At 36.8% G+C, this 14,982-nt stretch overlaps 1 protein-coding gene across 3 annotated transcripts in view; it reads right to left on the bottom strand.

The window, feature by feature from the left end:
• Nucleotides 1–684: 684 nt before the first annotated feature.
• Nucleotides 685–14,982, bottom strand: part of tspan9a (tetraspanin 9a) — a 213,031-nt gene continuing 198,733 nt past the window's right edge. For all 3 annotated transcript variants that reach the window (XM_077193636.1, XM_077193637.1, XM_077193635.1), the window contains 4 exons: nt 10,762–10,863; nt 10,492–10,623; nt 8,441–8,524; nt 685–6,222 (listed from right to left, as the gene is read on the bottom strand). In XM_077193636.1, the coding sequence (XP_077049751.1) occupies nt 6,151–6,222; nt 8,441–8,524; nt 10,492–10,623; nt 10,762–10,863 (390 nt within the window). In that variant the 3' untranslated portion in view covers nt 685–6,150. The remainder of the gene's footprint in view (nt 6,223–8,440; nt 8,525–10,491; nt 10,624–10,761; nt 10,864–14,982) is intronic.

Raw genomic sequence — 14,982 nt, 5'->3', positions numbered from 1 at the left:
TGTTTCTCTGGTCTGCATCGGTAAAGCTCATTGAATCCTTTTTTCCTGAGAGGCGAAGGACAATCAATCGGGTTGTTGAGAGTCTTTCTCACAGGTTTATTGCTACAGGCCCTGAAAGTTTTTTTTTTCTTTGAACGTTTGGAGACAGACCAGTGTACTTTATGAAGACATTGATTTGTTTGTTTCCACCCTCCATCCACAAAAATTGCATCCTTTGTATCATTTTCTATCATAATACCCGTACCATTTGCAGACGCTACTCCGCTTTTAAAATATACTGTAGCTATAAGAGTATTGACCCGACCAAGAATAGAGAACATCATTGATCTTTAATGCCTAATGACTTTTTTATAGGGCTGATACAAAACTTTCTGTATGAAAGAAGCACTTTGCATAGTCGACTTTTATTACTTTTATTTATTTTGACCATATAATTATCTGTATTATGGCTAACAACAGAATTATGATACATTTTATTCTATTTATGATATATTTTTGATCAATTTATTTGGAAACATTATATTATATTAGTTTTAATACTACACATTTAATTACAAAGTAAATACATGCGATCTTGATTTAAATGAGAAAGACAATGCAATCTTTGTAAAATGGCCCATATTCTGCTAAAATGTCAAGCCTCTAAAAGAGTATAAAAGGCAATAAACAACATTCTCACAGGGGTTTGGCAACACACGTTCTTTATTTAAAAAATAGTAGGATTTAAAGAATGCAATTTAGTGCACATTCATAGTGCTTTACATGTAGCAAAATACTCCACAGGACAAATCCGGGTTCACAAGATAGGCCTATCTGATAACTGCCACTCACCAGGACTACATTAAACACATCACTCAAGAGCATACGTTTCTACAGCTTGTATATTATGCAGCTTACTGGTGGTGGTTAGGATGGCAGTACAAAAATACAGATATGACAGCGATTATAGAACTGAATTACTTATTAGATCCCCCCTTTTTTTTTAGCCCAAAGCACACCAGATTAATAGATCATTTTATGGCAGTGTCAGTTAATGGGAGAAGAAATTTCAATATTTAGATTAGTTGTGCTGTGGTCATTTAGATCACCAATACAAAGCTTTCATGTCCCTGCAACACTGTTGATTAAAATCTCATAATTCAGTACCAACGAATGCCATCATGTAATTCAGATCTACAACTTAAGTTCGTGAATTAATAGGTACAACAACTAAAGAAAAATGGAAAAATGAATACACACTGAATGGGTACAAAATTAGTTTCAACGACTGTTGAAAAAATATCTCAAAATATACAATCAGATGGCACGGGTGTGCAAGAATGTTCTTAGATGTTCTGGAGGTATGCATTTTTCAATCTTCAATATGATAAAATGTAGAGAGAGACCATGCCTTGAAAATAATTCCTTAGTATTGGGCAATTAATAGTTAATGAACTTCATTAACAACAATGAAAAATTCTACAATTGCTAGAAACTATAATATGAATTTGTATATGTGCTGTATGATAGTATCCACACACATCTGTTTAATTATGAAAACCCAACATAAATTAATTCTAATGTGGCAATAGAAGAGGCAAAGAAAAAAAACATTTAGAAAAACGAAAGGTTTATATATAATACAAAAATTGTATCAATTAATGTTTAGCACACCCTTGAAATCAATAAGTGACGAAAATATGATAAAAAAAGAATGACAACATAAAACAATAAACAATGAACAATGTACAAAAAAAGAACAACTAAAAATGACATTACAACCCTTGTGTTGGAGTATCAAACACTGAGATTCTCTTGCACCTTTAGATATTTGACAGACACATTTAGACAGTTAGCAAATAGCAATATTTCCATTGCATATTAAACAGATATGCCCCAGATGTCAAACACATTTGCAACGGTTTATGAGATGATCTGTACTGAAATGTTTACACGCATTAAGCTTGACACAAATGCATTACGAAATAGATTAAAAAAAATAAAAAGTAAAATTGCTAATGCCAAACATCTGTTGATGATACAGTCATTCAACACTAACAACTCAACATATGATTTAACTTGAATTTCAGATTTAAATACACAACGTAGCCTATAACAGTGGAGAAATATAAAGGAAAAATGGGTATTGTATATACGTGGGTATATACTTTTTTTTGTAAAAGAAAAGAAGAGAGATGGGTTTAAAGATATCTTTCAAAAAATTGAAACAAGGACCAATATATATATATATATTCAAACAATTCCTAACCTTGGAAAGCTTACATGGATTAATTCACAGGATGCAGTGGTGTGGCTAAAGTTTGTAGATCAGTAAGATAAGAGGGCTGGAACACATCATGAAGTTTTGCGTGTGGGGTTAGAGATAGTACACTGAGCAGATGGAGCGCATCAGTGCAGACCTAATAATGACTAACTCTGTAGTTTTCTTGCAGCCAGACCACCAGGAATAACACAAAAACCTTTTCATTTATGATGGTAATAATGTTGACTGTGGCCTAACTGTAGCCAAACTTGCATATCAGAGAATTTGTTTGTACGGTTTCTATTTGCTAGTGAAGGTGGAAATGCAGTACTGATTGAAAAATGCTGTAGGTTTCAATCTTCCAGATACAAATGCCTCATAAATAACACGCATCATTTAAAGCCAACAGGAAACAGCCTTGGTAACCCATTTTACATCAATGATATGACACGTCTATTAGTAAAACAGTGTGTTCTTTGATTAAAATAAATGTATAAGTTGGGACTAATACTTTATCCATATGGAATTGACTGTATTATTGCAAACTAGGATGGAGCTAATCCTGAAAGTTCTGCCTTGATGTATCCCAACAATATTGTTATCTATTGTTATCTGTAACCTTTATTAGTCAACCAGCATTAAAGGGTTAGTTCACCCAAAAAAGAAAATAATATCATTAATTACTCACCCTCATATCTTTTCAAACCTGTAAGACTTCCCTTCATCTTCGGAACACATAATGAAGATATTGTTGATGAAATCTGAGAGCTTTCTGTCCCTCCATTGACAGCCTACACATCTACCACTTTCAAGCCTCAGAAAGGTAGTAAAAACATCATTAAAGTAATCCATGTGTGTGCATTAAAGATTTATATTTTGTAAATAAAGTGGTAAATTGTGGGGTTTTTTTTGCACAAATAAAGCGCCCGCGTCACTTTAGAGGTTAAACCATTGGAGTCGCATGGATTACTGTAATTATACCTTTCTGGCTCTTGAAAGTGGTTGTTGTGTAGCTCTCAATGGAGAGACAGAAAGCTCTCAGATTTCATTAAAAAGATCTTCATTTGTGTTCTGAAGATGAATGAATGTCTCACGGGTTAGGAACTTTACATTTTTGGGTGAACTATCCCTTTGAATTAATGATTTTACTATTAGATTTAAGAATGGCTGCATTGCCAACGACAGTAATTATAACAACTCCCAAGCAATACTTAAGTGATTATTTGAAATAATACAGTATATATGGATACACATAGCCACAAAACCCCCCAAAAAGACTAGGGTCATTTTTTGTTTCATGTTGACTTTACATGCTTCCAGGCAGAGAAGTGAGTGAGGTTGAGTCGGCTGTTTCTCATTCTTTTACCTTCTCCACTATCGTAACAAGCACAAGTGGCTCTTATAGCAGCAGTTGTAGTCACAGAGTTTCTACACTCATCGAGCACTCACTCTTTCCCCTCCATTTCAACAGAGGATGAACGTTAGAAGTAGCCGTCGCTTCTGGTCCCAACTGTTTCACAGAAAGCAATCTTTCTAAAATACAGTAAACAAAGATTGTGTGTCAGTGAGTGTTTGATGGGATGATCGGTGTTATTATTCTTCTCTCCATCTCAAGTGCTCTATCACGTCCCTCTCGGTCAAACATAAACGATGTGCACGTGCCAAGCTCTTAAGGGGTAGTCTTAAGTGGTCTCGGTGACAGCCTCGATTGGGGACCGTCACATGACCCCACTCTCGCAGCCATCACCAAACCCGATCCAAAACTTCATTGTCAAGATGCATTTCTTTTGAACCAAGTTCCTTTAGGCAATGTGATACAGAAGCATTATCACTTCATTCAGCAGGAATGTAACCATTCCAACCTGATTCTTGAAACCAAAAGACAGATGGAGACAGAAAAAAGCAGAGAGAGACAGAAAAATAACAGGCCATAAAGCTGAGGTGTGCGGAAACAGAAACACTGCAGACGCTCTTTCTCAAGATGAATTATAGTTTGGAGGATTGCAGTCAAACTAACACTACAACTGTGCTTGTATTTGGTTGTTGTTTTTTTGGGCTCTGTACTGTATGTGTTAATACTTGATTTATATCTTGTAATGAAGCAGTATTGACAATAGGTTCATAGTTCTGTTGGGTTAGCATTAGTAGTAGACTTCAAGCTTCTTACTTGAAATAATTAATTCAAAAGGAAATTTCTGTCAGCTCATGTCATTCTGTACCCTATGATTTTCTTCTTTGGGACACAAAAGGAGAACAGACCACTAATTTAAGTCATTATCTGGCACACGTAATACGTACCTACAGAACATATGAGAAAGGTCAGAAGATTTCTGCAGAATTAGAACGCCCATCAATCACAAAGTTTTATAAATGACCACATTTCAATCCATCTGGCCCTCCGCAGCAACACACTAGCTTATTAAAAGTTTGTGAGTTACATTCAATAATATGAGACACTCGATAAGAAGCATCAATTACATCAAACCTGATGAAATGCATCTTTATGCTCCAAGTTTGGATATGTATACTGTATGCACAAATGAGATCTGGTGGAGGGATGGATGTTCCTCAACAGCCAGATTCAGAACACTTGGTATATACAGTATATTCCAAGTTTTCTGAATCCGACTGTTGAGGAAACGAGCACTAGCACTAGTCTAAGTCATATGCACTATTTTTATCACAACGTTTCCCTCATTGTTCCTTTTGTGTTCCACGCAAAAACGAAAGGCATGCAGGTTTGGAAAACATGATGGCGAGTAAATGACGACAGATTTTCATTTTCTCTCCAAAAACGTAACTATTACTGTCCTGGAGAAAAGTGCAAACATGAACAAGGTGGAATTGCGCTATTAGGCTCTGTCTCAATGTTCTTTGGGGTATAGACTTGGATATATTGAGCAAAACGTGGGGAAATGGTCAAACTAACAGCTCTGCTTTTTAAACATGCTTGGGTCTACTTACTTGTGACCTTCTCATATTTCTTCTACACAAACTGCACTTCATTGTCAACGCTACAGAGTTTTAGTTGCCGTTCAGTTAAAATGACCTTTTAGTGGTTAACAAAGAGGATGTTTTTACAGGTATGTGGGTGGCTGGGTAATCAGATAGTCTGTATATGGATGTATTATACTGACATTAGTTTGTGATGCTTCTCATCTGGCTGAAACTTTCGATCCATCCTCAAATCACACATTTTTAAACACAAGAAAAAGCTTGTGTAGCAACATACAAAGACAAAGTCAGATTCCTGGTCATACCTCGCTGAAGTCAGAATACTTGTACCGCCTTCTTCCAATCATTAGGTGCAAAAAAATGACAATTATGGGGCTGGGGCAAAGTCATTTATAAAAACAAAAGTCTTGAGCCAAAAATGACAAGGTTTTCTGTCTCGTACAAAACTGCATCATGCTAAACTGGAGCTGTTTGTCATTTACACTGAAGATGGAGGTGATGATGAGCGATGCTTTTTAAATTCGTCCCACCCCAAAGGTTTCCAGTCTGATGCTTTCTCATCGCTCTGTATGTTGGGCAATTTACGTATTAGTGAAGCCACGCAGTTTGTCGTCGTTATTCTCCTTCCTGCAAACGTTAGTTAGTTCAAGCGTAAAATAAAGGTTCTAGAGGAGATGGAGAAAGTCAGAGGCCTCATGGGGAGGATGCTGGCCAACAGTTGGTCTTCTCATTCCTCTCTGTCCCCGGGTCTCTTTGGCAGATGAGCAGATGGGGGAGAAAGAGTGGAAGAGAGACAGACCATGAGTGAAGTTTATACAGGATGGTAAGATGTAAGCTGGGGAATAATGGGAAGAGGGGCTGGCCAGTGGTGGAAGTTAGATACAAGAGGAGGAGCTGTCCTCCAGAGTCTGTCCCATAATGCACCAGTGCTCCTCCCTTGAGAAACGGCCGTGTTAGGCATCATACTTCTTCCCGCTTCTGTGGATCTGATGGAACAGTGTCATGGAAAAGGCCATCCCCAAGAGCTGAAATGACACAATCCAAATGTAAAGGTTAATGACACGCATGAGCTTTATGTCAGCAAACAAGGGATGGCTTGGTTGAATGGAGACAAAACATTGGATGTGCTCCTAATCAAACACTAGAAAATTTAAGGGGACAATATCTAACATCAAATACGTGAAATTTATAAACGATAAGGGCTAATTTCATTGTATAAATATTAAATGTTTGTTCATAATATACATTACATTAATTTGTAAATGAATGTATTCACCTTGTTAAAAATAAGTAAAGAAGTTAACAAATGTCTGATGTAGGGCGGTTCCTATGCAAACATTTTATAAATGAGGCCCCAGGTGTTTGACGGTTTTGAAAAAAAAAATGTCCAGTAAGCAAAGATGGAAGCAAACCGATCACATGCTAGTATTATAGACCTTCTTGGGGAAATTGACATCATTTTGCAGGGAAAAAAACAGTGTCATGGAGGTAAACAGAAATGTGTTGCAAATATACTGACTCTTTAAAGTTCATTTTTAGATCTATCCTGATACATCAAACGCACAGCGGTGGTCGACTTTCCACAGCCATTATCTTAAAGCTGCAGAACAGAACAGGAGGCGGCAACAGACTCGGTGTGTGGATTAAATCTGATTTTCTCACATCTTTGAGCTTTAAAGGTATCACATCTCTTCTTCTTTACACTATAAATTCACACAGACACTGAACTGTAGATCTTGGCAGACTCTCACACAGACTTCAGTGTGAGACTGCTGGAGAATTCTAGGCCCCTAGCAACGTCTGACAACCAGAGCTGCACTGTGTTCGAAAAATTTAAGGAAATTATTCCTTTCAGAATCCATCAATTTTTAAGAGAAAGAACAACAGTACACTAAAGCTGTACCATGTTTTTATAAAGCTTTCTGGGCAACGTAACTTGGAACTGATATTCTAACTTATATATCATTCAAAGGTCTGGGTTCTATTTAATCAAAAATTACAGTGATACCTAGGGATGCACCAGACACTGCGCTCATGTACTTGAAAAAATGCTCCGACAACAAAAAACGATACCACAAGGTGTACAGTATACACTGCCCGTAAAAACAGACAACAGAACAAACACAGAGCAGAATTGATATATCAGAGAAGGATGTCTATTAAGTAAATGTATCTAATTAACAGAATATTAAACAAATTAAATATTCATGAATAGCTGCTGTTGGTGAGTTAAGCGAAACAGTCTGAAGAAAACATAAAATGCGTGTGTAACAGTATGTTGGATATGTGCAGATCCTAAAGTGACAGCAGCCTAATAACTACTGCTGTCTCTGTCCTCAATAATAATAATAATAATAATAATAATAATTCATTACATTTATATGTTGACTTTCAAACAACAAAGCACTAACAGAGCACAAATTTTAATGACTAATAACCAGATTTGGCTGGCTTCTGCTGGATGAGATCTAAGTAAATCACTTGTGACATTTGCCCCAGCTCAGCCCGTGATGAGGATTAGGTGGCAATTGTTTGCTTACAAGCCAGCGGTCACCTCTTAGTCCATCCTGAGAAAAGTACTTAGTAAAGACCCCGGTGCGCTATTATCCTCAATAAACTGCAGGTAATTACAGAACACGGGTTTAAGAGAACTCGTGGACTAACCGAGAGACCATCTTGGCTAATCCAACGCATTTCCGTATAATCGTATAAACGTATAATCTATTCGTATTTCTACCGTGCAATTAATGACAGTAAACCTAAGGTAAACTTTTGACAATCATGTAAAATTATGAAACTGTTAGAGATACTCTTAAATTGAGTTTGCTAACTTTAAAAGTGGCAAAGATGCCAAATTATAAAGTCGAACAAACTGTCGAAGCAGGAGTTTGGACTATACTTAATATATCTCGGCCAAGTTCCATGAAAAATCTTGAGTCTAACATTAATGCAAAGCACCTCCACAGAATGTACATACTAGACCTGGCTGAATTCATGCTCTTTCTAGGGCTATAATGAACCAATGCAAGACATTATGTGGGGCTGACAGACTTTCACTTTCTATATTTCCGCGTATCAGCGAGTCCTAATGAGCAGTTCACCTGTTTTCTTCAGAGCTGTCTGTGGGTCTCCATCGTGTGCTTCACTGTTTCAGCAGAGCCAGACAAGACAGGCACGCTCATTATCACCACTGCGTTTGACACACTGAGTGATGGCAAAACACACCAGCACACACAATCTTACCTGAACTACCAAGATACACATGCCGATGGTTCCGAGTAGGTGCTTATTATCTTCAAGCCACTCTTCAACTTTCTCATAGCAGCCCTGGAAGACAAGAAAAGTCACAAGATGTGATTTATCTTCTGGGTGAAAGCAGTAATAAAAACAGATTGTGTATGTTTCAATTTCTAATTTGCTAGCTGTTAATTCTGATTCAGAGAAAATGAGCTGAACTCCATAAGAAGTGGAATTCATTAGAGTGCATGCATGAGAGAGCGACTGCTGCGGCTGCATTTTCAACGCGTAGTCACTGGGGAAAAAAAGCACATTCAGCGATATACTGGTGGCTATGCAGAAAAAAGACCAAACAGCTTTGAGTTGGCGGTGTTGTGGGCTGCTTGTCATACTAAGGTACTGAAAAGAAAATCCATTTCCAGCACACCAGAAAACTGGGGTAGTAATGCTATTCAGTATAATACCTTCAGCAGAGGTGTCAATTCCAAGGGTCAGAAAGTAAAAGTCCTGCCATATGTTTATTCCACCCATTAACTCAGCCAGCTGATTTCACTAATTAGTTCTATCTCCTGGCTGAAAAACTGTGCTAATCAGCAAATCCAGGTGATTGGAACAAAATACTGGGGAGAAATGTTACTTTCTGAACCTGAACTTGACACCTCTGACCTTCAGATATGGCAAAACTTTAGGATTCCTGTGCAAACAGCCTCATGTCACTTTTTTTTTTGCAAATTACTCTTGTTCTATGAATTTAAAACAATTTATGTTGGCTAGCTGTTTAACTTCTGGGGGTGAAGATACATTTAACAATTAAACGGCTAATGGTTTCAGGCTAACTTTACTACAAATGTGTCCCTGTGTAATTCGCTCTCTAGAAGGCAACGGAATGGAAATCATTGAAATTTTGTTTTGTTTCACAAACTTTCTTGTTCTACATTAATGAAAGAAAAAAAAAATTTTTTAAAAAAACATTGAGGATTCACTAAAAGTAATTGTCATCTCACTCCATTAGTACCTCCAAAGCTGCAGAAAGACAGTGTGACAATTTGACATTTAACATCAGCTACTGATGTACATTACACCACTGACAATAGCACAAACATATTCCCTCAAGAGACCATTATCCTCCCTACAATCTCATTTAAACTTTAAAATCAGTTTTCATGAGTTAAATCAACTCCCATAGGAAAGACAAACGCATCTAGGGACAGATTTACTAACAGCTTGAGCTGTTAATTAGTAAACCCTCTATTGGTGTTAAAAATCAACTGTCAGGATTTACTAAAGACACGCAGTGAAAAATTAGCGCTGAAAAGGCGTGGGCACAGTTATTTTTGCGGAAGACCTTATTGCATATGCCTTTGTAGGAGTTTCCCTTTGAGATGCAAAATTTATGTGAACAGAGTATTTAAATGAATCACGCAAGGTGATTTTACTAATGTTTGCGTTTGTCGATTTACTAGTATTTGCGCCATTGTTTAACGCCCCAAAATAAGCATGTCTCAAAACAGATGCTAATCTGCACCGCTCCTGGTAGATTACGTTGGTAATTATGGAAAGATCTGTGTTCTTTAATGTGCGCAAGCAGAACTTTCCACTTCCATCGGTTTTCAAATTTCGGTCTCATGCTAATTTGCCCTGTTTAGTAAATCTGCCCCCTAGTGTCCAAAAGTGAGAATAAATACATAAAGGTGCATGACTCTGGCTCTTTACAGGCGCACTTAGAGCTGCTATCTAACAGAGATGTCTTAAATCTATGGCTTTACCACCTTTCATTTATTAATAATAACTCTTTTCAAGAACAGAACAGAGAAAGAAAAATATATTTTTTTTCTCTCAATTATTACCTCCAGTCCTTTCTTTCATCCTGGCTTAATTCAGAAATGTTATTTAATGGATATAAGATTAACAATCCAAATGTATTCAAAATGAGGATGAATAAAATTGAAAGTCATGTATTTGAAATGCAGCATAGTTCACTTCAAATGTCAAGGCTATTAAAGGTCTGAGGAATTATGGCAACATTGTCATTGGTTTAAGTGCAGGTGTCCACTCACCCGTGTCCAGAACATGTTGGTGGAGTTTCGGCCACACTCCTGATAATGCTCTTGACAGCAGCGGTCGGGCACCACCTTTTCTTTCAGAGCCTCATGCCAATCTGTGTATCCGGTTACTCCACAACACTTCCACTGTCGGGCAGGGGGGGATAAAGGGGACAATGATACATTTTATTAATAACCAAGCTAGATTAATTTCCAGATATTGCTGTGTATATTAGAGACATATTTTCAAAATTCTCAACATAATCATAATTTCACAAAGAGTACCTCAGCTTGGATGATATTCCAGGCATTTCTCAGTCCAATGTTGTTGTCTGTGTTGTAGAGAGCAAGACCATCTTTCAAGTCCTGCTTTGCGTTCTCACTGACCTGTGAACAGCAGAAGAAAAAGTTCAGTCATGGTTACAAATCTCATCTTGACAAGTGCCAATATTTCAGCAAGACAACTTAAATTACAATTTTTCAATAAAAATTGATTTGACAAATTATTTAATCATTTTATGTCTAAATGGATATAAATGCCCTGCCTACAATTCTCCCTACAATTTGTATTTATATAAAACACACACAAACACTGTTGTTTCAACTTAAAGTGTCCGTGCTGCCTTAAAATGTTACCTTTATAATGTTAAGTTGTCACTTAGTAAGACTTTGCATTTCAAGTTGCCTAAACTTACAATTTTAAGGCAGCATGGACACTTACTTTTTTAAGCCGAAACAACACATTTTTACAGTGTATAATATCATTCATATTTATACATAATTTGCATTTATCATAATTATTAATTGAGTATTATATCTTTCTTGCCTAATTATTCCTATGTTTTTAACTGAATATATTATTATAAATTCAATTAATTGTATAGACTGAAAGCTTGATTCATTCAAGTGGTTCGAATGAATAAATGTAAATTTGTGTAAATATAAGCAATGTGAGGAACAGATTGCAAATAGTGAAGAACAATATGCAAGGCCTGAGAAATATTATCTGCTTGCCTATCCTAACAAGGAGCGTCTATTTAGTCAATACCTTCAATCGGGTTCTTGACTATGTCAAATTAATGTAATTAGCATCATTAATTGAATGGCTGAGTAGAGCGTAAAAAAAATGCCATCATTGACGCTGGAGGACGACATACTCATATATGGCACTCTGGAATCACTTCCCCCTCGGCTGTGGCAGATAAATATTTCGCTGGCAGTTTTAATGAGGTGTACGATCTTAGTGGTTCAGTGCACTCTGGCCCAGAGCGACGGAAGTGCGGGGTGATTACTGTTTGACAGAGCGGTGGTCCTGATATAGACGCACACCAGATTAACATCGTTTCACCCAAGAGAAAAGAGAAAACACAATATTCTGGAATTTCAGGCATATTTCAGTGAAAGATAGTCTCTCACACAGAGCCATAAATAAGATATATAGAGCTAATATTTACAGCTTTAACATGATCTATTGTCAAAGTTTTTATTGCTGTTGTATTTACTGTATTTATCACAACACTCCGTTTTGCTCAAATCTAAAAGACTGAACTTCTGAAGAGATTGTGACTGGTTTCTTTGCATGATGCTAGGATGGTGTGGGTGGTTGTCAGGAAATTGGCAGGTGGTTGCTTACTATCCCAACAAAAGCCATTCAAATTTCTATAGTTTTCTATCATATGATTTGAGATCTTCTTTTATGTTCAGCAGAAGAAAGAAATTCAGACAGGTTTGGAACAACTTGAGGGTAGGGAAATGGGAGAACTATCCCTTCAATGTATCATTCATTTCCCAGGGAACACACATGGTTTAAAAATAATAAAATAATAAAAAATATATAATTTTGAAACACATTTTCAATAAAAGTGCCTGCTAAATGTACCTTACAATATAGCAAATAATAATACTTATAACAAACTGAAACATTCATGCTGTGAAACATCTTTAAACGCAGAGGGAAATTAACTAATGAAGAGTATGAAATTTAATTCAGATAATCTTTCAAAAATATGTGGAAATTGGACTAAAATGTTATCCGGAGACCCTGTTATGTGAATATATATATATATTTTTTGCATTCATTCCAGGGATGACATGATGAAATAAATTTCGCCAATGATGCAGAACGGCAGCAATAACACTCAGTCAAGACAAGATATTAAAAAGCTGGTAGAAGGCATATGTCTTTCACTGGAGTGTAAACTCATTAGTGCCAGACATTTTTCCTGGTGGGTACAGGAAGTGTGAGTAGCCACGTTTCAGAATGGAGAATAAAACGAAAGGTGAATAAGCACATCATACTTCTCCACGGAAACATCTTGAGACCTCCGAGTCTCATTATACAAGAATACATCAAAGCAAACTCTCAACTCCATCAGGGAACACTGTGACATCACTCCTTTCACGTCCTGCTTGGAACACATGATGATCACAACTGTTTGGTAATGGCTGTTCTTTCATACCTAAGAAAAGCGTCCCAACTACACAGCACACAAGACTCTCATATTCCACACGGTCCAATTACAATTAGGCTCAGACCTATAATAATTCTTAATCAGCTTGTGTCTGAAAAAGGCATGCGATTCTGTTCATCCTGTTAAAACGGCAAAATTGCATGTCTAATGGAGGGATGTTACATGTCCGACTAAGCCTCGCTAATGCCATGAGCAGAGGGTTCCTAGAAAATTGCATTTTATTTATTTTTTTACAATAATTGATTTTCTCACAGCGCATTTTTTTCTCTAAATACTTTAAAGGTTTGTGGTCAGTGCGATTTTTTTTTTGATAGAAATGAATACCTTCTTTAGCAAAGATGCATTAAATTGTTCAAAAGTGACAGAATAGACATTTAATTTTACATAAGATTTATATTTCAAACAAACTTTCTATTTATAAAGAATCCTGAAAAAAAAAATTTTTCCCACAAAAACATTAAGCAGTTTTATAAACAGTTTTCAGCATATATTCACCAATTCAGCATATTAGAATGATTTCTGTGACACTCAAGACTTGAGTGATGATGCTGAAAATTCAGCTTTGCATCACAGGAATAAATTACATTTAAAAATATAAAACCGTTATTTTAAAATGTAATAATATTTCACAATATTACTGTACGTTTGGTCAGAAAGACACTCTGGGAACAGCAAATATTTATCCAGTAATCACAAATCTCTGGAAAAGTTATTGAATTTAATTGAAATTCATCAGTCAAAAGGTGTGGGAATATATTTCATGAAAGGTTTAATGTTATCATAAAGCACATCATCGTTGAAATGCAGCAGTCATGTCAAATAATCTAGTAATCTTTCTTCTCATCCAAAAACCCACAAAGAGGCCAAGATGAGGACGTTCGAATGACTCTCTTTTCTGACAATAAATGGAAGCTGTCCTATAACCTCGCCATCCGCACTGATAAATATCCTGTCACTGAAATGAAAAGCATTGGTAAGGTGTTGCTCTGCTTTAGTCAACATCTTGCAAGCCTTAAGGGATGAGCTATGCTAATGCAACATACGGTTAGAAGCATCATATTATGCAGAAAGTTAATTTCTTCTCCCAGACACTGAGTTCATGGGAAGAGTGCCAGTGTAAACGAACTGTTACTATAAGGAAGTGACAACCAGACTGTCAATCTAAATCTACACTTAACAGGAAAAAGCAAAAACTATTCAGATGAATAACCTCCAGTCCAACTGTTTATCAATATTTTATTTGTTCTGAGACAAGAATAGACTAATCTGCCAGACAACACATGCCAAATTTGTATTATTAATAGGTTCAAGGATTTTAAACCTACAACTTATCGTATCATTAGCATCTCATATCACTACCAAGAGACTTTAAATCCACTATTACAGTCGCAATTCCACTATTACAGTGCTCAAAAAGTGAATGGAGCATATGTTTCCCATGGCCTGTGGCTGCTTGTAGCTGATGCATAGCTCATTACGAGTTTGTATACCTGGCCTTGGGTTCTGTTTAAATAATGTCTGTCCAGTTGGATACAGTCTCAGAACGCAAAGCCATTTCAGTCAGCGCAAGCATCTGGATCGTGTGAATGACCTAGCGGCTCTCGTGTTTGATTTGTAATCATTCCTCTCGTTGGTTTCCTATGTTCTCAGGCAACTTGTTAATGTAAAGATGTAAGTGTTTGTTTAGGAATGTGGAGGGTTTGACCAGAGGGTCAGTTGTTAGATGTAGCTAACGGATGACATCATTATCTTCTTTCCCAAACATTCTTGGGGTAAACTGGGAGCGGAAACCAGAGCGAATGCTTATACAGAGAGAAAACTGTGTGCTTTTCTTTTGGTCTAGTGTGTGTGTGAGTCTCCAGAGTGTGGATAGGTTTGGACAGGTTTGTCATATTATTGCCCTGGGGGCTTGGGTTTGTGGAGATGTTGCAGCACAGTGTGTGCGTGTGTGTGTTGAGGAAAGCCTGCTGTTTACTAAAGAGTAGAGGAAGAGGAAGATGAGGTCAGACAGCAGATTATTCACTGTCCATCACCT

Source organism: Siphateles boraxobius, unplaced genomic scaffold (genome assembly GCF_051911475.1).
Source record: "Siphateles boraxobius isolate OS27281-9 unplaced genomic scaffold, OSU_SipBor_1 31, whole genome shotgun sequence".
In the NCBI taxonomy this organism is placed as follows: Eukaryota; Metazoa; Chordata; class Actinopteri; order Cypriniformes; family Leuciscidae; genus Siphateles; species Siphateles boraxobius.
The sequence above is the reverse complement of the archived record's forward strand: the minus strand, read 5'-3'. Positions and strand labels throughout refer to the sequence as shown.